This window comes from Quercus lobata, chromosome 6 (genome assembly GCF_001633185.2).
Source record: "Quercus lobata isolate SW786 chromosome 6, ValleyOak3.0 Primary Assembly, whole genome shotgun sequence".
Classification (NCBI taxonomy): Eukaryota; Viridiplantae; Streptophyta; class Magnoliopsida; order Fagales; family Fagaceae; genus Quercus; species Quercus lobata.
In genome coordinates this window covers 4,213,592-4,238,880 of record NC_044909.1, presented here as the reverse complement: position 1 = coordinate 4,238,880, position 25,289 = coordinate 4,213,592, and the positions used below count along the sequence as shown (strand labels likewise).

At 32.7% G+C, this 25,289-nt stretch overlaps 2 protein-coding genes across 2 annotated transcripts; both read left to right on the top strand.

The window, feature by feature from the left end:
- Positions 1-7,342: 7,342 nt before the first annotated feature.
- LOC115995273 lies at positions 7,343-10,100 on the top strand. Its single transcript, XM_031119777.1, has 2 exons — positions 7,343-7,534; positions 7,835-10,100. The coding sequence occupies exon 2, from the start codon at positions 7,875-7,877 to the stop codon at positions 9,690-9,692; it is 1,818 nt and encodes a 605-aa protein (XP_030975637.1). The 5' UTR covers positions 7,343-7,534; positions 7,835-7,874; the 3' UTR covers positions 9,693-10,100.
- A 6,176-nt stretch (positions 10,101-16,276) lies between these two features.
- LOC115994799 (TVP38/TMEM64 family membrane protein slr0305) lies at positions 16,277-25,270 on the top strand. Its single transcript, XM_031119069.1, has 9 exons — positions 16,277-16,694; positions 17,544-17,605; positions 18,856-18,910; positions 19,226-19,324; positions 19,754-19,840; positions 21,365-21,481; positions 23,954-24,046; positions 24,344-24,374; positions 24,839-25,270. The coding sequence occupies exons 1-9, from the start codon at positions 16,599-16,601 to the stop codon at positions 25,021-25,023; spliced, it is 825 nt and encodes a 274-aa protein (XP_030974929.1). The 5' UTR covers positions 16,277-16,598; the 3' UTR covers positions 25,024-25,270.
- The last annotated feature ends 19 nt before the right edge of the window (positions 25,271-25,289 follow it).

The window sequence follows — 25,289 nt, the reverse complement described above, 5'->3', positions numbered from 1 at the left end:
TTCCGGATAAGACCCAACACATGACAGAGCCGTACTCTGCAGCCTTATCAACCATACCCAACAATTCTGGGATTAGACTGATGGGACAAATATCAGTCTTGTAAAGATTGACTCTACACGTGGACGAAGGACAATGACCACGGACGAGTATAAAAGAAGAAAGTAAATAAATCTGAGGGGGATCCCATCCCACCGGAGAGAGAAAGATCACATGGGGGAGAACATCTCAACAACACCGGACTTCACTGAAGAAAGTCCGTCGTTGGATAACCGGGGTAAGGCCTCAATGGTCCTCGGATCAACTCCGAGGAGTCCCATCCCATAGGGTGCGACGTCTTAGGGCTTAAATGTTCAGGCCCAACTCCTTTTTCTACCTGAATTCCTCTAAAGCCAGGATCGGACATCGCCCCGTGACCAGCGGCTAGCTTTTCAAGCCCACTCTCTGCAAATCATATTGTGAGGGATCTTTCGTACGCGAGCCCAACGTCCTTATTGGGCCGCCAGAGAATTGTGTCCTTACATCATCTTTTATATATAAATATGTGTGTGTATGTGTGAGAGAGAGGGGGGGGGGGGGGATTAGGATTAAAGTATACATGATGTAATTTAACTTTAAGCAATGTTATATCACCTAATAATTTTTTATTGAACTAAAATTCTAAAAATCTCACTGTTGGATTCATGTTCTCTATGTTCTTAAAATGCATGACGAATTTCGTGTCAAGTGGATTTCATTTTCTATTTGATCCAGTAACTCATATCTTATGCATAATTTTAAAATACAAAAACTTAAAATTTAAATATTTGATCACCCCTTACCCACTTTTTTTTAATTAATTTTTTTTAAAACATTTAATAGATAACATAGTTATTAATTGATGATGCATGGAAATCGTCAGTGAGTTGTTAGCTCCAAATTGCATTGATGGCTACTTGTGAAATAGAAACACAAGGACCAAACAAAAGGCACCGGTGTGGTACCAGCCAAAAATCATCTGAATGTCCAGTCAGTGAATAAGAAATCTCTAAGAACTCTATAGTGAGAGAATTGGGATGTTCTACATACTTGGAAAAATAGGAGGTCTGGTGCTTATACAATGGTGAGTAGTGAACCAAGATCCCTTAAGAGTAGGGATTTTTCCTTGTAGGGAGGATCTAGTATTAGGGTTTCCGAAATTTTAGGGTGTTTTCTCATATGGGGAGATATGGGTGAGTATTAGGGTCTTTGTGTGTGATGCACACGATGTTTCCATGTATGAGTATTCGTGAGAATCAAGTAAGGCAACGTAGGACCCGTTGGCTTTTCCACTCCATTGGCCTTATGGTCACCCATCGCTTAAGGTTCTCCTGTCGGTTTGTGGGGGAGATGTGTCCGTCGGCTTCTGTGGTGGCATCGTCCTTTGAAAGCACTGTCGGTTTATTAAGAGTGCGTTACCTCTATTATAGTCGTTCTAGAACCTCCGTCATCTTTTGCGAAGCCAACAGCCTTATAGGGGTCGTCAACTCTCCTAATATTCTACTTATAAGTTTCAATTACTTTGTCAAAAATACCCCTATCATTTATCTTTGACCATCTTGCAATTTTGTAAGCATATAAGATATATGAAGAAAATACAATCCAACTTTGGGATCTGTCAAAATTCACATTCACTAAAAAAGGGAGGGGGGGGGTAAACTATATATTTTACATCATATTTCAATTTAGTCCCTAACCTTTCAATTGTGTCAATTTGGTCTCTAACCTTTCAGTGTCGTGTCAATTTAGTCCCTGCCATTATCTCTTGAATGGAAAAGTCTGATGTGTCAAACGGCCTAAATAATAGTTTTTTAAAAAATTGCCACATCATTTGCCACTTGTCACTTAAAAAAAAAAAAAAAAAAAAAAAAAAAAAAAAACTCAAATCAAATCTTTGCTTATATTGTTTGACAGAAGTTATAGAACCCCCCACGCACACACACAAAACTCAATAAGTAAGGACTAAAAGAGTTTTCACAGAAGTGTCAAATTGGAGAACTAGATATGGTGAATGAAATTGGGGCACTCTATCTCCTTCTACCCAAAAATCTGCACAATTAAAAGGGAACCTTAAGGATGAATGAAAAGGAAAACAAAAATATAAATTTTTTGTTAATAAATGGTTGACAACAAATTTTTTTTTTTTTGGGCAATTTATGTCTTCCAACCGTGGAGATAATCTTTTTTTTTTTTTTTAAAAGCCCAACCAAGGAGATGATAAATGATTATTTTTGGGATTTTATAATTTATGGCTAATTAGAAGGCACTTTAGAAGAGTATTGATCTTGGCCCAGGTAAATGTTAAAGCTAATAAAGCTCCATAATTTCTGCCATAGACTAATCGCAACAAAGACCAAACTTAGATTACCAAAAAAATTAATCATCTCCTTGTAGCATCTCACTTTTCTTTGTAGAGGACCAAAATGTGAAGAACTAAGAAACGTGAAGAATTGACTTAGGGATTTTTTTATTTATTTTTATTTTTATTTTTTTTTGTTTTTTGATAGACGTGAGTTAGGGATTTTGATCCCAAAAGTTACTCTTGTTGTTGTTGTTGTTGTTGTTTTTTTTTTTTTTTTTTTTTTAAATTTAAAATTATGTTGATAGGTTAGTTCAGGTAGCAATTGATGTGGCAAATTTTTATTTATTTAATTAAGCTGTTTGACACGTCAGACTTTTCCATCTAAGAGATAACAGTAGGGATTAAATTGACACGACATTGAAAAGTTAGGAACCAAATTAACACAATTGAAAGGTTAAGGACTAAATTAAAATATGGTGTAAAGGATAGAGACCAAATACGTAGTTTATCTAAAAATTTTTTTGAGTTATCTAATATTACTCTATAACTTGAAACCAACCCAATTGTATACGAATATATCGTCGGATGGAGTTTTATAAAGTACACCATGACACATATGAGTTCAATGTCCTTTTAATTTTGGCATCAAGTATATGCTTGAGGGTAGTATAAAATGATCAATCAATCAAAAAAAAAAAAAAAAGTAGTAGAAAATGATCCAGGACACTATAGATAAAATATTACTTTCATAAAAAAATGATTCTTGACCATACGAAAATAATATTATATCTATAAACTATATGAGATATCAATACCAAGATCTTATCAAAGGTGTATAGTCCATTTATATCCAACTTCTTATATAAAGACATTTATATATCGCTTTTCTCAAAAAAAAAAAAAAAGACATTTATACATCGCTTCTAAAAATTAAAGAAATTTACTCAAAAAAACAAAGACATTTATATATTGTATATATATATATATATATATATATAAATCCATTGTAATGGTAAGAACGACTCCTCTTTGTAAAATTTGTTCCATTTTCTCAAAAATAAAATTTTCATAATTGAGTTGATATCAAAAGTCCTCAATTATTTATAACATTTTTGCAATGGAGTTGAAACTTGAAACTACAAGCCTTATTTTTTTAGCAAAAATCATGTTAAATATGTAACACTAGTTGCGTCGCCAACAATTTTTTTTTTTTTTTTTTTTTTAAATTTATAAAGTTGTCAAAATTTTATTGTAACAATAGTTCAGTAGAGTTGATCTTACTACGATTTTTGAGTGACCATTCATCTAATATAAGATCTATCTTTAAAAAAAAAAAAAGTGTCCTAGAAATAAATGATATAAAATAATATATATATAGGAATAATATGGAGTTTTTATTATTATTTTTTTTATATAGGAATAATATGGAGTATTTGGATCAAAATTAGGTGTATTACCTTTAAGCTTTCCTAGAACTCTTCATACTATTTTATACTGCTATATAAGAAAAGTTGTATCTTACACAATGTAATTATGTGAAATTGAAATAGATGTTTTTCTTTTATTTTCTTTTCTTTATATCCCACGGACCTCTGTTTCAAACATTTAGAATTTTTATCTTGATAAACAAAAGAGTACTCCTCACTACTTATAACTATCGAGAGCTACCCACCCTTGGTGGATGGGGGTGCTCTTTAACCCAAGGACAATGGGCAAGTTGAGATGGACTCCCCGTATAAACACTAGAGCTGCAAGACCCTATTTTTATAGGGGACAAACCAACAGCCACCTCTCCCACCTAGAGGTTCAACCATATATTCAACTACTTTAATACCTCAACTTGGTTATAAGTTTAAGTTACTAAGCTTGACTTGCATATAACTATTAATTACATTCAAATTATCGAACTAATTATAGTATTTGTGAAATTTTGATCAAACTTTCTAAAAGAATAAATTAATATTTTAAATGAAATTATTTCACTAACAGTTTGAAAAAATAAAAATAAATTTATTAGTTATTTTAAATTATTTCAATCATCTATCAAATTTTATTTTTAAACAAAATAAAAAATTGATCTTACACTATAGGTTTTACTCCTATAACTTCAGGTAAAATGTTCTCTTATTTTCTTAAATATCTCATTATTTAATTTTGAATGGATTAATACAAACTTTTTAAAAACAATTTATAAAATATTTTATTTACCTTAAATATTGTGCGTGGAAGATATCGATTTAGTATTAAGGTCTGGTCTACGGTTGCACACCAATGCCAATTTTTAAATGGCGATGGCGTAGATCACCATGCTTTGTTGGAATAGGATGTTTCATAATTCATAGCGACGTATAGTTTTCAATGCGTCCCCTGCAACTAAAATATCCCTTGTGAACAAGAAAATTAAAATTGTGGCCCTAATGTCAAGTTTGGACAACAAGAAACATCATAGCACGAATCACCAAGCACCTAATTTTTTTTTTTTTTTTGAGAAATACCAAGCACCTAATTAATGAATAGGTCTTGTCAATAGATACCTATAGGGACTTTTTTTAGAGTTAATATATTATTAAAAAAAAATTTAATATTACATTCGGAAAAAAAAAAAAATTAGTTTCTATTTTATTTTTAATAAAAAGTTTTAAAAAATATTTCTTAAACAAATACCCTAGAGTATTTGTTAACTATTCTCTTAATGAATTAATAGTTTAAAGAAATAGTTTATAAATCATTACGTAATAGGTTGAAAAATATAGTTCCGTATCAATTTGTAACCAAATTTTATACTTTGTTATTTTTGCATACTATTATATTATTTTGGTGTTATTAAAATATTGTGGATTTCAAACATTTTATAAACAATCATTAATATAGGTCTAAAAACAATATAATCTCAGTTAATTACTCTCTAAACATTCCATAATGTCATAACGTTCCCTTTATATTTTTAACATTTTATGTTTCAAAATTTTCATTTTTGCCTTTTATGTTTGGTTCTTTTTCATATTGGCCATTTATGTTTCAAAATTTTCATATTGCCCCTTCATGTTAGATTTAGTTTTCTATTTTACTTTTCATTTTTTTTTTTCATGAAGTGCTGGAATGAAGGGTTGAAATGTAAATGACGAAATGAAAAATTGAATCAAACTGGAAGGCGCAAAATGATAATATTAAAACATAAAATACCAATATAAAAATAGAATAAAACGTGAACAATCAAAATGAAAATTTTAAAATATATTAGAAAAAATGAAAGTAATCTCACCTTTAAAAGTTAAGGATATACTTTAGTCTTATATATATATATAAGACATGAAGACAAAGTGATAATTTTGAAACGTAAAAAACCAATATAATAACAAAATCAAACATGAACTATTAAAATTAAAATTTTAACGCATAAGGGAACAAAATAAAGTGTGAGCTTGAGAATTGTTAAAAAAAAGCTACATTTTTTACTTATTGTCTTGGCTTTCTTGCAAATAAAGTAGCTTTTAGCTGCTTTGAAATAAAACAATACATAATTTTTCATAACACATTTAACCTAAAAATTACCAAAAATGATATCTTACTCTTAAGCTATCAAAAATTATAAATACCATGTAAATAAGTTATGAAATACTATTATACTAAACTAAACAAATAAGATTTAAAAACAAAAACAAACAAACAAATTCCCAAACCGACTAAAAACAATTCTAACTTTTAACCTTTAAGACCCAAAATATATTTTAGTCTTTTACATATTAAAATTTTTTAGATCTTATTTTTTAGTTTTGGATTTTTTGTCTCTTTTTTTGGTTTGGACCCACAATGGCAAAGCCACCTATTGGAATAGCTAATTTTTAAGCACTGTTTGTGATGGACACCGCACAGATGATGAAAACAGTGCACGTGGTTGCGTATTACAAAGATGCCTTTTGCTTTTAAAGCTGAGCTACGTTTGGTACTTGCCAAACCCACCATGCACATTCCCCAACAATTAATTTAATGTGCCCATAAAAAGACATAAATGCCATCACCGCAATCACCGACGAATGAGCCTTTCCAATCTTATCACAAAGTCACAACGCGGCTTATCTTTCTCTGTCCTCCATTATTCATCCGTACATTCCTGCCATTATTTCAACATATCAAGGGCATTTTGGTCCAAACACTATAAAAATTGTCTTCCTCTCACGCAAGTCTCTTTCTTTCTTTCATTCTTTCTTTCCTAACCCCCCCAAAAATAAAATAAAACACTTCACCTCATTCCCTCCATTTTCCGTAACCATCTATTAATTAATCTTTACTATGTCTAAAAATACAAAAAATCTCTTTTTTGTTTTTCTATTAATAAAATAAAATACTTCACCTCACTCTCCCCATTTTTCATAATCATGAAATACAAATATATTTTATAATAAAATATTTAATCTTCGTTATGTCTAAAAATGCAAATATTTTTTTTATTATTTGAGAAGTACTAAGTTTATAAAATTTTCACAACAAATATTAGTTGGTAGATTGTTATAGGATTTTTATTTGAATCCAGCAGTAAAATCACTTTCTTACCCACTAGTGATAGCAAATAATAATCTGTTATATAAAATTTATTTTAAAAATATTGTGAACATGACATTTCTCTTTTTATTTTATAAATAAAAAAAATTGGCAAGTGCTAGTCCATAACGTTTTAACAACACTTTTACAACAAATTTTAATAATTAATAACAATCTTTTACTTGGATTTATTATAAAAGTGTTATGAAAATATTGGACACATAATTTTTTTTAAAATTACTTTACCTCACTCCCTCCATTTTTAATAACCATCTAATAATTAATCTTTTTTATATCCAAAAATACAAACATCACTTTTTTTATTTTCAATTTCTGTCTTTGGCTACACTATTTTTGAGAAAGCCAATTTATTGCTAACGAACTTTTGTAATTATAACTAATTATCATGTTTAAAAAAAAAAACAAAAATACTTTTGTAATTATTATAAAAGGCAAAGAGAGTAAAAAATAATGAACCATTTCTCTCTCTCTCTCTGTCTCTCTGAGTCTCTCTTTCTTTCTGTTGAAAGTTGAGACCATAGGAACAGAAAAGAAAGAGAAAAGTCCAATATTTGAGAGCTGCATTGTGCTTCGTTTTCGGGCCTTCCCTTCTCGGAGGGATTTTATCTGTTAGAGAAGCTTAAAGAAACAAAAATTCCTACCTTGTAACATAACCTGTAAGTTAAAGTCAAGTTTTTACTTTTCTGTTATTTTCATCTTTCTTTTAATATCAAAACTTATGCTTTAATCCAACAAAAACAAAAAGATTCCATTTTTTTGTTGTTGTTATTATTTGTTTTTGTTTCTGGGCATGTGCATGTGCCATGTGTTCAATTTTCTTGAGAAAATAAGTGTCTTTTTTTTTTTTTTTTTAAAATTTTTTATTATTGTTTGTTGGTTTTTGTTGAGAAAGAAATTAACTTGTTAACCTGGTTTTCTTTTTTTCTTTTTGCATTTTCTGGGTGTGTTTTTTCTAGGTTGGTGCTTTTGTGGTAGTGGTGGTGGTGTGGATTAGAGATGCCAGAGAAGGCAGTGAGTTCACCACCTTGGAATCCATGGATGTCAAGGTCAGGTCCCTTGCTTCACTGGCGCATTGGGTTGCTGACAGCTTTTGTTTTTGTTGGGATGGTTGTCGTTTGGAGCGTAGATGGGTGCACCATTAAGAGCTTTCTTGAAGCTTGGAGGCTCAGGCAAGATTACAGAACCATGAAGGTCAGCACTCGTCCTGTGAATCTCACACAAACCCATCAAAAATTGCATCTTAACGCATCCAACATTGTATCTAATCCGACCCACTTCAATTCCAACATTCTTGAACCACTTATTGTTAAGAATTCAACTGGGCTTCCTAAAAAACCAGCCAGGAATCAAATGCACCACATAGCTTTGTCAAATTTGAGTTGGGTTTCAGCTGAATTGGAACCCAACTTGACCTCCAATCTTCTGGCCAGGTGGTTAGCTCCAGGAGGTGAACCCTGTAAGGATTCTAAGACACTGAATATTTCAATTCCTGGTTTGGATAATAGAGGTGGGAACTTGATTAGTTTGTCAGCTGGTGAAATCCATGAGTTTGGTTTTCAAGCACTGGATGAGTATGGAAATCCTAGGTGTTTAGGTGGGGATTACTTTGAGACAGATCTTTCAGGGGATTCTTATAAATCTAGGCCTTTAGTCAAAGATTTTGGCAACGGGTCTTATTCTGTTTCACTTCAGGTTCATCCGGATTTTGTTGGGGATTACCATCTCACTGTGATCTTGCTTTATAGGCACTTTGAGGGTCTGAAGTTTTCACCTTGGCGGTTTGCAGTTGACCGTGAGCTTCGTAGGATTCCAATCAGGTTTTACAAAGGTTCAAGTCATTTACCTGAACTACAAACTTGTAAAGAATCTGATTTTAGCAGGGATATTTGGTATGGGAGGTGGACTCGGCATGGTAAGAATGATGATTGCGAAATTGGTAATGATGGGCGGTACCGATGCCTAAAACCTGACTTTCCATGCCAGAGTCCATGGTGTAGTGGTTCATTAGGATTGTTAGAGAGTAATGGTTGGGTCTACTCGACACACTGTACTTTTAGATTGTTTGTAGCTGATTCTGCTTGGAATTGCTTGAAGAATCGCTGGATTTTCTTCTGGGGTGACTCAAATCATGTTGACACGATACGAAACATGCTCAATTTTGTTCTAGATTTACCTGAGATCCCCTCAGTTCCTAGGCGGTTTGATATGAACTTCTCAAATCCAAAAGACCCGTCTCAGACAGTTAGAATTACTAGCATTTTCAACGGGCATTGGAATGAGACAAAGAATTATGAAGGTTTGAATTCGTTGCAAGATGAAGGGTTTAGGAATTTATTAAAACAGTACTTCTCAGAAGACACTGTTCCAGACACTATGATCATGAACTCTGGATTACATGATGGTGTTAAGTGGAAAAACATAAGGGCTTTCTCTGCTGGGGCAGATTATGCAGCTTCGTTTTGGGCAGAAGTTTTGGAGTCAGTGAAGCGGAGAGGGCTGGCAGTGCCAAAGGTTTTTTACAGGACCACAATAGCAACTGGTGGATATGCACGGTCACTTGCATTTAACCCCAATAAGATGGAGGCGTTTAATGGGGTATTGGTGGAGAAATTGAAGCAAGCTGGGGTAGTTTCCGGCGTGATTGATGACTTTGATATGACATTTCCTTGGCATTTTGATAACCGATGCAATGATGGAGTGCATTATGGCCGGGCTCCAGCAAAGATGAAGTGGAGAGATGGGCAAATTGGGCACCAGTATTTTGTAGACCTCATGTTAGTTCATGTGTTGCTCAATGCCCTCTGTGCAACATAGCGCGTTAGAGAGGTTTGACACATGCAGAGGATGAATTTGTGCAATCTTCTTAGCAGGTGGAGCACTCAGATAGCGGCGTAATGACACTATAGAGATAATATGGATTGCAGATCCTTCCTGACTTCAAGCCAAAAAAAAAAAAAAGGATTGAAGGCCATTGTTAGAGTGCTGATAGAAATTTGAGTTGCTACTGAGGAGGAAAAAGTATGAGGTAATGAGAGTTATATCTATTGGTTCATAATGTTCATTAGATCAGATGGCATTCTTTATTTGTTTATAAACTTTTTTTTTTCAATATAAATATAGATAAAATATGGTTATCACGCTTGTAGAGTTTGAGATGTCCAGAATGTCAGAAATAGAAATAAGTACTGGTTGATATCAATATAGGGCATCATAGTTGTTGCATATTTCTGGTGTATACTTTGCCGTTCTGATACCTGCTTTCTGCTTGAACTGCATCTTAACTTAATTACCGAGTATTGTTTTTAGGCACATACATGCTTCTCTCTCTCTCAATTTTTTTTTGAGGCATATACAACCAATAAAAGCTTTATATTTAGCAATTGCTAAGTAAATTTACAAATTATTTTATGTATGAACTATGTACTATGCAAGATCTTAGAGCTGCATGAGTCAATGACTGTAAATTGCATGTTCATGCTAATTACTGCTACTTTTATGAACAATAAGAAAGATTCTTGCCTTGGAGGCCTGGGGCCAAAACTCACACACACCATTGAAAAAAAAAGATTGTTAGGGAATCCAAACCAATTCTATTCATTCATATTTTATATATATATATATATATATATATATCATGGATTTATATGCATCCTCGTCATTTTTTTCACAATCTACGCAAAGCAAAATCTTGACTAGAGATCCTAAATAAATGCAAACTCTTATTTTTCCTTGTTAAAGCTTGGTTGCAAAGGATTTTAACTAGGAGTAATTAATTTTCTATTATAAGCAGTTCATAAGATCTTTAGCTTAGGTTTTTGTTAACTAGTGTTCTAAGGACATAAATTAAGGTATAATTATTGCTCTATAAAAATGATGTTTTTTTTTTTTTTTCAAAAAATAAAGACATGAACCATAAACTCATAAATCTTATGAGGTCTGAAAAGCACTTAACCAAACTCTTAAGTTTTACAAAAATTTTTTTTTTTGAGAAGAAAGTTTTACAATTAATTGTTAAAGAAAATCTTATTCTTTTTTAATATAGGATTGTGTTAATGATCCATAGGGTTTCACTTCCCACATTGTTCATTAGATTTGGGTTTTTCAGTTTTAAACTTAGCAGAAGATTCTATTTTGTCTAAACCTTTTTATGTAGTGTTGTAAGAGGTATGGTTTATTTATTTTTATTTTTTGATACTAAAAAAATGTCAAATGAGTTACAAAACTATTGACAAAGTATGGTTTGATTAATATTAAACATTTAATTTTTGTAAATTATATGTGTTACTTGTTCTTTATGTCCACAAATTAAATGTATTATTGTTTTGTTTTTTTTTTTTTTTTTTTTTTTTTTTTTTTTTTTTTTCTATTTTTGTAATAATTAATTTTCTGAAGGAGATTTAAAAAAAAAAAATTTTAAAAAGAGTTTTGAACGTAATCAACGGCAAAGAAAAAGAGAAGAAAATGTAGATATCCCTTGAAAAAAACGACAACAAAAAATCTTGCCTTTTTCCACCATAGGCAGCAGCCAGAAAAGAAAAGGTTGTTTCCTACGTTGTACCGTTGGAAACGATTGCAAAAGGAGTGTCGTTTTCTGGTTTTAATAAAGGACATTGAGGTCAACTTCTTGTCGTTTAAATGGAACTTTTTACTCTTCCGCTGGCTCTAAAGAATCTTCTCGGCCAAGTATGAAATGAAAGGAATAGTCAGTATAATCAGTAGGTTAAGCTAGAGTTTTGAATTTTGATTGATAGGGATAGCATTGGCTTATTTTATTCAATAATAATTTGGATGAAAATATAATTATACCTTAAAAAAAAAAAAAAATTTGTAATGTAAACATTTTTTTTTTAAAAGGTCAAGTCAAACATATACTTAAATTTTCTTGTTGTGTCAAAAGGTGCCATGTAAAATGGAGAGACTTCACATTAATATATTTAAGAATGTCACTTCATTTGAAATATTAAATTAAGTTGTCTTCTATACACATTTAGATTTATAATAACTAATACAAATTATGGGCCGTATGTGTATCCATTAAAATTTATATTAGTCTCTTATAAGAATAAGAGATTTGGGTTCAATCTTCATTTACCAAAAAAAAAAAAAAAAAATCAATTGATATTTTGATTTGATGATAAAGATCTCAATCATCATAAAACTGAAATTTTTAATAGAAATTTATAGTAATTAATACAAATTATGGGATATATGTTTATCCATTTCAAAATGGAGAAGATTATTATTATTATTATTTATCAAAACCCACATGATTAAACACAAGTTTTAGCAAAAAAAAAAAAAAACCACATTTGCTATGTTAATAGTCTATGTAAAAATTACAAATCATAAAAAAACAAAATAAAAAAAACAAGAAGAATAAGCATTTTTGTCTTTTTATTTTATTTTATTTTATTTATAGATAAGAATAGGATTTTAGTACTTCATTATTTGAACCGCTCGAAATATTTTCCTTTATTTTATTTTTTTAAGATTTATTGGACAATCAATGTTTAAGATAATAAGAAATAAAATCAATTATGCTCTATTTTGGTTGGAATGAGAGTACTGTACGGATAGAAACTATTTGTGTTTTTAGACATGTATTTGCTATTTGGTAGAGATAAATAAAAATTGAAAGAATAAGGAGTAAATTACTATTATGCTCTTATTATTAAAAATAGAAGGATAAAAATATTAGGGTAATTTTGTACTTTGGAAATTAAAAATAATAATAATGGTGGGCATGATGAAAAACTCCATCTACTTCCCATCTTCTTGCATATATATATATATATATATATATATATATATATTTTTTTTTTTTTACTCCAATAAATCAATAGAAAATCATACCTTTTTTTGATACAAACTCAATTGGTAAGACCTTTTAATTGATAAATGGAATACTTAGAGAGAGCTAAGACTCTAAACCTTTAAAGTGAAAACTAACTCAATAATAATTTTTCTAGTTTACTTTATTAATCAACATCAAACTATATATATATATATATATATATATATATAGATGGTCAAGTAACTCAAATGAACCCTGATCTGTGTCATATTTATTCAAGGACAAACCTTTTTTTGGTAGAAAGAACTAACCTAACAATCTATCATATTCTTATCTAATCATCCAACTCCTAAAAAAAAAAAAACAATCTTGAAAAATTAAATAAAATAGGGTTCCTATATGACCTCAAACCTGCCTGCAGTCTTTTCCTTTATTTGGTGAGACCTGTCTGTGGTTTTAATTAGCAATCTCATTGGGCCAAGATATTACTATTGGGTCTCAAACAGTAGGATTGCATATACTGGTTTTATGTCTTTTTGGGCCATGAATTGTCTGGATTACATAATAAAACTTCCACAAGTTTAGGGTGTTCTCGCGAACAATTCTTCAAAACTTGCATTGGTAACTGATTCACACCACCATCTTCGCAAATGTGAAATATCATTCAAATATATAATTACAAGTATTTATTAGAATTCTTGTTTGGCTCTAGTTATCAGATAATAAGATTTGAAAATTCAAAAGTGAGTTCTATAAATAATTTCGCAAAACATCATGTTGATCAACTAGTGGAAACTTTGATGCCCAAATCGTCCAATGACATACAACTGAGTTTGGTTACCCAGCTAGCTAGGAAAATAAAGGAAAATGGGACACAACAAGAAGGGAATTAGTCAATAGTCACTTCTAAGGTTGAAACATATCAATAATATTAGATTTGAGCTGGACTAAGATTGAACTCCTTATAATCCCAACTTAACTCATAACCCACCCCCATAATTAGAGGTGGGTTGAATAAGAGATTTAGAGTTCAATTTCTGCCTACGTTAAAAACTAATTGATGTCTCGGTTTAATAATAAATAGCTATTATCAGGAGTGAACGCTATAGGTTGAAACTCTCTCTCTCTCTCTCAAAAAAAAAAAAAAAAAAAAAAAAAAAAAACTCATAACCCCCCCCCATAATCAGACCCATAGTCTAATCTGTAACCTGATTTATCAATCAATTTATATATTAACAAAAATTACTCTAATACTTTTTCTATAAAAAAAAAAAAAAAAAATCCAATATCAATTCCAACTATCACACTTTATGTCTATCTACGATACAAACTTATATATTCCTTTTTTAAAGATACATCAATAAAATATGAATGGTATGGTTAAAATCCACTCAAAAAACACATTATTTTTTAATGTGTATTTTTTGGTGTAATTTTATACACAATGAAATATTTTCTATTTTCAAAATTTAAATCTCTTTTTTAGGTAGCCAAAAATTAGCTTTCTCAATGGAAACGGGATTCAATGAGCTTCTCCAACAAACATCTTCTATTAAGTTCTACTACAGTAATGAACATAAACCAAATGCTTCAAATCACATGCATAATTATTAACAACATGAGTCACATGACATGTATAAAAAGGAAAAGAGAAAAGAAAAAGAAGAGGAACCCCTATTACCCCTATTTTAGATGTTAGCCTTGTAATATATGCGAGAAACTCTCAAATGACGTCTTACAATTCAAAGCAAGACAAGATACAAAACCTACTCCAAATGATATTAAAAATATCATGGAACAAAATAATTTCACAAACCAAAACCTAAAAACATTCGGTAACCAACTAACAAGAATAGAATCTTCTCAACAAAAAAACTAATAAGAATAGAAAATCTAGTCAAAAAAGAATAAATTTGATAATTTTGGCAAAAATACAATGTTAGTCTCTAAAGTTTGCCTATTATGCATTTTTGATATTTAAAGTTTCAAGTGAACGTTATTAGTTCCTACAGTTTTTTTTTTTTAAAAAAAAGCACTATTAGTCTCTCTATTAACTTCTGTTAGATTTTTTTTTTTTTTTTGGCCTATGTCTAATAGAGCAATGACATGACTTATTTTAACTTATGTGACAACTCTTTTATTATCGAAAAATTACACATAAGATATTCACGATATACACATCAGAAACACCAACTAATTAAGTATTTATTATGTTTAGAATATATTTGGCCATGCTTTTAGGTAAAATAATAAACAAAATATATATTCACATATTGTTCTAATCCAAAAACAATATTGATCTTTTATTTATTATACATACATATGCATCATATATGTAAATATAACACACATGCGCGTATGTACACACATGATATTAATATCTAAATAAAAAAGTAAAAAAGAGGTTAAATACCAAAGAGTATTAGATGGTGCCAAAAATTTAGCAATTTGGTACCATAAAAAGTTATTTTATCTATTTTATCCATGATTTAAAAAATCGGATTGAGGCAAAACCAGATTTGCCTCCGGTTCCCGGTTTTGATCGGTTTGGGCATTTTGTACTGATTCTTGGTAGAACCAGTCTGACCAGTCCGTCTAGTTTGGTTTTTAAAACCATGATTTTACCACTTCACTTTACAAAACACCCAACCATGGTTTAAAAAATTGAATTGGATCGACTGATCCAATCGATTCAACCGGGTACCAGTCCAGTTTGGTAAAAATGTCTAAAATCGGTAAAAATCAGGAACCGAAGGCAAATATGATTTTGCCCCCAATCTAGTTTTTAAAACCATACACCTTACATTAGTGGTTTTATTTTAGCATTCAACACAATAAAATAATATATTTACTACAATAAACAACAGCCAACACCACCAACACAATAAAAAATTTGGCTATTGTACACACGTAAAGATAACTATGCATTGTAGCTTAATAACAAAAAAAATTGGCTTTCCCTCCATTGATACAGGAGCATTTTGTTATATTTGGTTGATAAATTTAAAATTTTAGCAATTTGCCTCTACCAAGTACCAATACTAATGCTCACAATCAAATTTTGAATCAATTTTCATTACACATAGGAAAAAAGAGGTTAGATACCACCTAATTTAGTATTTACTAATTTAAGTTTTTAAAAGTATAACCATTTCTTTCTTCTTTTTTTTATGGAAAAAAAGTATAATCATAGTCATACATAGAAAAAAAAAATTAAAATTTTAAAAATTGTAGCTAAACAAATAAACTTTAAAAAAAAAAAAAAAAACTAATTCAAGCTCGCAATTTTCCTCTTTTATCTTCGTCATTCTTTTTTTTTTTTCCTACTAAATAATTTTCTTATATCTTCACCTTTAATCAAAGTGCAAATTTTATTAAATTTGATCTAAAAATAAATTAGCAAAAAAAAAAAAAAAAAAACCCAAAGAGAAAATAGCAGTGCTCTCTCTCTATGGGCCCATTGCAAACTTTTCCTGTTTCCACGTTTAAGTATAGTGCTTAAGTTTAACCCAACAAACGATCACACGCAATGCAAACGGGTGTGTATATATATATATATATATATATCTGTGAGTCAGAGACGCAAAGACTGAGGGTGTGTGTATATATATATATATATATATCTGTGAGTCAGAGACGCAAAGACTGAGAGACAGAACGAACATTTTTGTTTGAGGCCTCGCATCGCATTATTGTTGTTGTTACTTGGAAAATTGATAACATTAAAGCCAAATTATCCAAATCTACTGTGCAATTTTTTTGGATTTTTTCCGAGTGTTACAAAAAAAATCTCAAACAAAACCAAATAAAAGGTGAAAAATCTGGCAAACCTTGGTGGATTGAGGGCTCGCTTGTCGCTGAAGCAAGCAATCTCCGACTACAGCGTTGACGACGAGGAGTGTAGGCCTTGGCGTCGCAGGCTTTTCATGGCGTTCACATGGGGTTCAGCGCTCAGGATCACACTTATCTTACTCCTCTTCGCTGCGGTGGTCACCGCTTGTTTCACTTTCCCCATTGAAAAGGTTCAATTTTTTCATCTGGGTCTCTGTCATTTTTGCATTTTGAGGATCTTTTGTGGGTTTCCTGAGATGAGTTTCTTGTGTTTGTATCAGATTTGGTGAAATTGGTTAGTGGGTATTTTTGTTTAGTTTTGTTGTGTGGGGCGTTTGTGAATCTTTTGGATTTTGGGTTAGGATAGGTTGGGGTTTCAGATCAATTAAGGGAGTTTTTTTTGAGTTTGTAAGCAATTTGCTGGGATTGGATTGAAATCTGAGCTGATGTTTCTGTCCCTGAATGGTCATTTTTTGAGTCACTGCAAATTAAAATTTAGAACAGAAGGAAGATTAAAAAACCCCCCAATTTTATGGGGATATAATTTCACTTTGAAGTAGGCATGTAATTCTGTACCCAGTTTGATTTTTTAATTGCAAAAGAGTTCATTTCCTATCATGAAAAATTGTATGGCACTTTGGTATTCAGGCTGTCTACAGATAAAGATATCAGCTTGGTCGCAAAACCTAGTTCATATTCTTATGCTAGCTTCAGTTTCTAAGTTTGATATAATTTGGATTCCTGAAAAGGATAGTGCTTTGGTACTATGTAACTATATCAGAGCCTGCAGTCTCAGTCTACAGTCTTGCATTTAAATCATATTTGACAATGTAGTGTGTTTATGTTAGGGTGTGTTCTTCTACTCTATAGCATCTGTTCTTCTATTTTGTTGGTTGCAACAAGAGTGTTTTATTGTGGATCTCGTCCTTGATAAACATTATATCCTGAACATTCTGGAAAACCTTTTTTTTTTTTATTATAAAAGCTTTACAATATTTTTTGAGTAAGTAAAAGGTTTACGCATCATCTGCTTTCTGCAGATTCTGAAGAACTTCTTATTATGGGTTGAGCAGGATCTTGGACCTTGGGGTCCACTTGTGCTGTAAGTCAATTGCAAACTTCTAATGCTTAGTGATTCACTATTCTACTTTGCATCAAATGGTAATCTTGATTTTTGGCTCCTGTCTTTGGGAATAAGGTTCTTAACTCTGATATAATTGCAAATCACATTTTTATTGTACTCATCGCTTAAGTGGGAATCCCTGTTATAGATGGCACATGTTAGAAGGGCTGTTTGAAGAGTTCAATTAATTATTGGCCTGAAGTATATTCTTTGTAAATTTTTTCCTAATAGTTTTATGCAACTATGCTTGCAGAATTTTAATCCTATTTTCATGTTTCATGGACTGTTTGACAGTCTGATCTGGCCAGCTTAAAAATGGTCGATAATACATATTCTGAAAGTTGTGATTAACCAATTTTGCTTCCCCTCCCCTCCTTTAAAAAAAAGTAGATCCTATATATGTGTGAATGATATTAATGAGTTCGTAAATTATCTACTTGTTATATCACATGGATATCCAAACTGAAGTTGGCCACTTATAATACTAATGGAAAAACAATTTCGAACTAGATTGCTTAATCGAACCCAACTTGAACCAACCTGCTGATTATGTTATGTTGGGATTATGGAAAACTATATTATATTTGGAACATATATGCTGATTTCGAACTTCATTTAATTTATTTGTCATTGATTAATTTGGTTAGGGATGTTCAGAAGACTGACTTGAATCTAACCCTTTCGATTGGAAATGGTGCTATAGAACGAAAAAGTTATTTTGCTTAATTGAAATTTTTTGAGAGACTGGCCCTTTTTGTTATTAAGATTAATGGTTAAGTTTAAGTTTATGATTTCGTTTCCTTGACAAGTCTGAGCACAGATGAGTTCATATTTCAATAGGTTTAGGAATTAAAGTCTTATGTGGACTGGATATTAATAAGTGGTTTCTCATTTGTTTCTTTGACTTTCAAGTTTGCTTCGTGATTCCTCTAAACTAAATTAAAGAGCTTTGATTTCTCTGTTATTTATGCTATTAATTTAAAGGGCATGAAGTAAAAGAACCCTATCATCGAGATCTCTATGAAACACTCGATATTTTGGAATAGTAATATGCACATTTTTTATGCGAAATCTTCATGATTTCTCAGCCTTTTAGTCAATCAGGAAATATTTAGGCATGGTGGATTGCTTACTTAAGCATTAAACTGGTTCTCTGAATAATGAATAACTTAATGCTGAATGTTGATTTTTGTTAACCTTTTAACTCTACTCTTTTGGATAATTGGCAGGGCTGTTGCATACATTCCCCTGACAGTCTTGGCAGTTCCAGCATCAGTACTAACTGTAAGCAATATCCCCATTTGCAATGCTTTAGCAAACCCTTACCCAACTTCAATGATACTAGTATCTTTTCTTTTCTTTTTATTTTTTTTGGAAGCATTACGATTTCTTTTTAAAAAATTGAATATGCTCAAAAATAGCAAATGATGGTATCGACTTCTGTTTCTCATAAGCATTTCCCTTTGCAGTCCTGTCTCATTTTCTGTTCATTTCTGAATTTTCTAATTGTGAAAAGCATTAGTTAAGCTACCCCTCTTCCCCTCCCCCACCCAAAAAAAAAAGAGTGCTGCCTTATCTGATCTTCTCTCCATGTTTCAGCTCGGTGGTGGTTATCTTTTTGGGCTGCCCGTGGGCTTTGTGGCTGACTCGATTGGTGCCAGTATTGGTGCAGGGGCTGCATTTCTTCTTGGAAGAACAGTAAGTCTTTGACTGTTTAGGTGGCGCATATTTGCTAGTATTTTAGTTCCACTGGATGGTCGATTGTACATGCTGATAGAGAGAGAGGCACTTCATTTATTAAAATTTCATATACTGTTTGTCAATACTACAAATTCAAATGATAAGATGCCCAATGAGTTCTAACTCAACTGGCACCTCCTCCCCTTATAAGTTCTAGATGGAGAGTGAGGTCATGGGTACAAGACCCATTGGGTGCATTTGTAACTTAACAATCAAGGTCATGAAAGGATCTTACCAAACTAATTTTTTGTATTTTTCCTCTAATGTTCAGATTCTTTTTTTCTTGTGGTGTTTTATTCCGTTTTTCAGCTGTACAATTTATTTTGGAGTTATTTGTTTTATACTTATGCATATGGGGTAAATATGTTTATCTTGATTCCTGCACAGATTGGAAGATCATTTGTTATTTCCAAGTTGAAGGATTATCCACAGTTTCGGTCAATTGCGATTGCAATTCATGGTTCTGGATTCAAGGTTTGTAAAATTCATTTTTCTCTTAGAACTGATTTTTGTTTCTTATATACAGGAAAACATAAAAAATAAAAATGAGATAAGTATAATCATTGATAAATGTCTAAAAAAGAAGTTGTTGAGGTTAGGACTTAGGAGGATGAGGGATAAAAGTATGTTAATAATACTTGTCCTAGGAGAAGAAAAAATTAACATAATTAGTGCATATGCTCTTCAAATAGGACTGGAAGGATCCATTGAGCAAAAGTTTTGAGAGTACATGGATAAATTGATTCAAGGGTTACCAAATTAGGAAAAGATTTTTATTGGAGGAGACATGAATGGTCATGTTGGAAAAGTGGATGGTAGGTGTTGTAAAGGTTGTATGGTGATACTTGGAGAGAGCGTAGCCACGCAACATAGGGTGGTGGTACTAGATATTTGTATTGGAAGATGGAAAAGAAGAGGTATTAGACTAATAAATTCAATGGTTAGGTGGTGGGGTTTCAAGGGAGAGAATCAAAAATGTATTTAAAGATAAAATGACAAAAGAAGGCAAGTGGAATTTAGGCGAAGATGTTGATTAGATGTGGAATGAAATGGCTAGTTGTATTAAAAAAAATGGCTAAAGACATACTTGGAGAGTCAGAAGGATGTAGGCGATCAACTAAGGAGACTTGGTGATGGAATATGGAGGTTCAGGCAGCAATTAGATTAAAGGAGATAGTTATAGAAGCCTACCTAGAGACAATGTTGCTTATAAAAATTATAATGTGGCGAAAGAGGGAGGCAAAAAAGGTTGTCCAGTAAATGTAAGTCTCATGATAAATTATATAGCAAGTTGGGCTAAGACGAGGGAAATGAAACCAAGAGACTTGAATGGTGTTTGGTGCATTGAAGATGAAGAGCAAAGAGTCTTAGTAAAAGTAGAGCATATTAAAGAGAGATGGAACAGTTATTTTAATAGAAACGATATAAAAGACATGAAAGATTGGAGCAATATGGGTAACCCAATGGAGGATAGAAATCGTAGATTTGTTTGATGAATTAGGAAGACCAAGCTAAAGGATGGGAAAAAGCTATGGGACCAGATGAAATCCCCATTGAGGTTTGGAAGTGCTTGGGTGATGTTGGTTGACAAACATTTTCAATAAAATCTTAAGTGCAATTAACAAAATGCCTAGTAAGTGGAGGAGAAGTACTTTAATACCTATTTACAAGAATAAGGGGGATGATTAAAACTGTACAAATTATCATGAAATTAAACTTATCAGACACATTATGCAACTTTAGGAAATAGTGATTGAACGTAGGTTAAGATATGAAACCACACCCTTACGTCCAAAAAAGGGGGGGGGGGGGTGGAATATAAGATTTACTGTCAATTCATACATTTTGAAAAGTTTTATAAAAGGATGCCTAATGCCTTGTTGTTATTGTAAGTAACTTTGGCTTAAAATAACTCATCTCTAGAGTTGCTGCCTTGTTTTGTAATTTATTGTAAATGCACTACTGTTGTGTTCAAAATCTTCTTTTCTTACTCTGCAGATTGTTTTGCTGCTTCGGCTTGTTCCCTTACTGCCATTTAACATGTTGAATTACCTCCTGTCTGTGACTCCCGTTCCACTAGGGGAATACATGCTGGCTTCCTGGTTGGGAATGATGGTATCTTTTTTGCACTTGAACTTTTACTTCTCATTTTTCAGTGATTAGCCGAATGATCTTTATGTGTTAAACATGCTTTATGGTCATCAGAAATTTTGAATATAAAGTAGAGGTTGCAGTTTAATATAGCTCAACTGGCACCTCCCTCTCCCATAATAATGAGATGGAGCATTAGGTTGCAGTTTCAAGACCCCATTGGGTGCATGTGTTAACTTACCCCTAAAAAGAGTCATCTTTTAGTTTAATATATATCACAAGGGAGTCTATGGATATATTTTGGCGATGGGGGGATAAATCTTTTTAGGGGCCAACATGCCAACTTTGTGAAGTAAAACAGAAATTTGGTTGGGCAGAGGGGGGCATTGCCGCCTTTTATTCTATTCCTTTTTTTGTTTGTGTTTGTGTGTGCGTGTGTGGAGAAAGCTTTGTCATCGAGGCAATGCAGTCTTCTCCATTGATTGTCCTCCAGGTCATGCAACTGAATCATGCAACACTACTTTTAATCCTGGTGTGCTGGGCGTGCATCTCTACTATGGTACTGTAGTGATCATGCAACACTATTTTAGATGTTAGCCTTGTAGCTCTCTTTTCTTTCTTTTAGGGTATCTCATTGTGTACTTCCTGGGCACTCAGGTCTCAGGCTATGCCTCTTTTTTCTCTTAAATGAAATGTTATTTTACTTATCAAATAACAATGTAGTATAAAATTATTTGGGCACATAATATCTGAATCAAATGGATGGGGATGATATTTGGCATGAGGACAATTCAAAAAGAGTTTTTTTTTTTTTGATAAGTAACATAAAAATTTTATTAAAAACACACAACCCAGTACATAGGAAATGTACATAAAGGCAAAAACATCAAGAAACCAACTTACAATGATCTAGCAACACAGGAAGGGACATACAAGAAAAAGATGGTAAAACAAGACACCATTCGAGAAGAGTAAAAAAGAAGAAAGACTTAAACTCAATAATGGACCGTTCACGACCCTCAAAGCTTCTAGAATTTCGTTCCCGCTAGATACACCACATCAAATAGTGCGGCACAAACCTCCAAATAACTATATTATGATGACGCCTGAAATTGCATGTCCAACAATCCAACTAGTCCACTACCCTTTAAGGCATCACCCAACAAATCCCAAACAAGCAAAAGATCATACTCCACATCTCATACGCTATAGGACAGTGAAGGAGGAGATGATCTACAGATTCCCCACACCTTTTGCACATAAAACACCACTCAAGGACAACAAAAAGCCTCTTTCGAAGGTTGTCTATAGTTAGAATCTTGCCTAAAGCCACAGTCCAAGAGAAAAAAGCTACTCGAGGAGGAACCTTCAATTGCCACACCATTTTCCAAGGGAAAGAAATGCCAGTAGAAGGGGAGATAGAATGATAATACCCACTCACCTTGAAACCTCGACTGCTAGCTGGCTTCCAACAAAGATTGTCAGAACCAACACCCCGCACCTTTGTGGAATAGATCAAAACCATAAACGAATCCAGAGATTGTGATTCTTGATCATTCACTAAACGACGAAACTGAATGTCCCAAGAAACTCTCCCATTTGCAAAGCACATAACATCAAAGACCGAAGCATCCCTTGTCTTACTAATATTATATAAATCTAGAAACGCCTCCTTAAGAGGATGATCCCTACACCACACATCATCCCAAAACTTCACATGAGTTCCATCACCCACTTCATATTGAATGAACTTGGAAAAATTCCACCAGCCACTCCAAATGAAATTCCACAAACAAACACCATAAGCCCCAGACACAGATTTTGTGCACCAACCACCCCACTCATTCCCATACTTCGCCCCAATGACCCTTCTCCAAATGGCATCATTCTCCAAACCATAACGCCACAACCATTTGGCTAATAAGGCAGAATTAAACCTTCTCAAACACCTAATGCCTAACCCTCCGTTCTTCACTAGCCTACATATCTTAAACCTCTCAAACACCTAAGTGAATTTTATGCTCGTCCCCCATACCAGTCCAAAGGAAATCCCTTTGTAATTTCTCCATCCTTGCCTGGGATAGGGAAAAGAGAAAGGAAATACGTAGGTAGGCTAGAGAGTACTCTTAATAAGGGTAACCTTACCCCCCCCCCCCCCCCCCCCCCCTTATAAAGCTGCCTTGTTTGAGGGGTGCCCCAAATGCATGCAATGCGTCAATCAGCTAAGTGATGCATATGCAATTTTTCTTGTGTCTCAATCAACTAATTTGTTTATTTTATTTTATGTATATGGTCATCTAGGACAACTAAGATTTTCTTATTGAATCTTAGTTTTTCGAAGGCCTGTAAATTAAATAAAAATAAATATTTGTCTAAGTTTAACAATTGAGACATGCATACATGGAAGAGAGTTTGTATGTCTTGATATTGAAGTTATGAAGTATGCTATCCAGTTTAAATGGTTTGTTGATGTGTTGGATATGGTTTCTGTTGCAGCCAATAACACTTGCATTAGTTTATGTTGGAACAACTCTCAAGGATCTTTCTGATGTAACACATGGATGGAGCGAGTTTTCGAAGACTCGTTGGGTAAGAGACTTGACATTTTTTTTTTCTCTCTCCTCCCCCCGCCTCCTTTTTCTCCCAACTTAGGCATGTTAAGTTTTTATCCAGGCCAGCACATGGCTACTGAAACTAGAACCATAGCCCATCTGATTGCCTACTGGCAACTCACAGAGGTATATATGTTCATAAAGGGCATGAAAGGTTCTTGCAGAGCAGATTTTATGTCTTAAGTGAGATTTAGGAAATAATGATGCATGCTTTCTCTCTCTCTTTTTTATAGCCTATTCTGATACATGTTCATTCTTTGTACTATGGATGCAGGCATTTATCATATTGGGCCTTGCAGTATCTGGTAAGTTGCAATCATCAAAACTCATGCATATGCACATGCCAGGGTTACCTTCTTATTTACAATGTCTATGAAAAAGCCCCACCTTTACACTTGTCAGTATATGTAACAATTCCAAATAAAATCATCAACTTATGTTTCTAGTAACTATGATGAAAAGAGGGTTTCAGCTTTCAAGGTACTAGCATGAGAAATATGAAGTGCACATTACAGGAACAATCTATAAACATTCAAAGTGAAATCACAAATGAAAATTCTAGTAAGGGGGAGGGGTGGTTGGGGGGAAGAAGAAGTGAAGGAGTCAGTTGTGTTGGTGAATGCCTGAAACATGTCACACAACAAGGTCCACCATGCATGAGTTGTGGGGAACGTGAGGCTGGTGGGCCCACATGTGCCCATATTGTTGTTGGTATTTGAATCTTCCCAATTCCTTAAGTCTTATTTATTTATTTTTGGCTTGTCTGCAGTGGTTTTGATGGTTTGTGTTACTAAAGTTGCCAAGGCTGCTTTAGAAAAAGCTTTGGCTGAAAATGAGGATATTGATGGCGTTTTAGCATCACCACAGCTACCCATTGTAGCTGAACCACCTGTGGATCTCAACCAGCCTCTCATAATCAAGATAGACCCTTCTGAAGACAATCATGAAAAATGAAATTAATGTTCTGTGTAAATTCTTCCCCTACCTTCTTTTATAAGGCCATATCTGTCTTATTATTTGCGGCATTTGGAGCTTTTGATCCATGATCTGTATAGTCCCTTCTTTTAGTAATTTAGTTTCAACAGAAATGGCCGATTTTAAAATTAAGAATGTACTATAATTCAAGTGTAGCTCGTGTCTGAAATTGGAAAATAAAGGTCAAAGGAATTAATGAAAGTATGGATTTGAACTTTGAATTTTACTTGGTATTTGGCTTTGTT

What these genes read in the sequence shown, in the direction of transcription:
- LOC115995273 (XM_031119777.1), top strand. Translation starts at nt 7,875, where the DNA reads ATGCCAGAGAAGGCAGTGAGTTCACCACCTTGGAATCCATGGATGTCA.
- LOC115994799 (XM_031119069.1), top strand. Translation starts at nt 16,599, where the DNA reads ATGGCGTTCACATGGGGTTCAGCGCTCAGGATCACACTTATCTTACTC. An exon ending in TTCCAGCATCAGTACTAACT is followed by an intron (nt 18,911 to 19,225) that starts GTAAGCAATATC and finishes TCCATGTTTCAG; the next exon opens with CTCGGTGGTGGTTATCTTTT. An exon ending in CTTCCTGGTTGGGAATGATG is followed by an intron (nt 21,482 to 23,953) that starts GTATCTTTTTTG and finishes TTTCTGTTGCAG; the next exon opens with CCAATAACACTTGCATTAGT.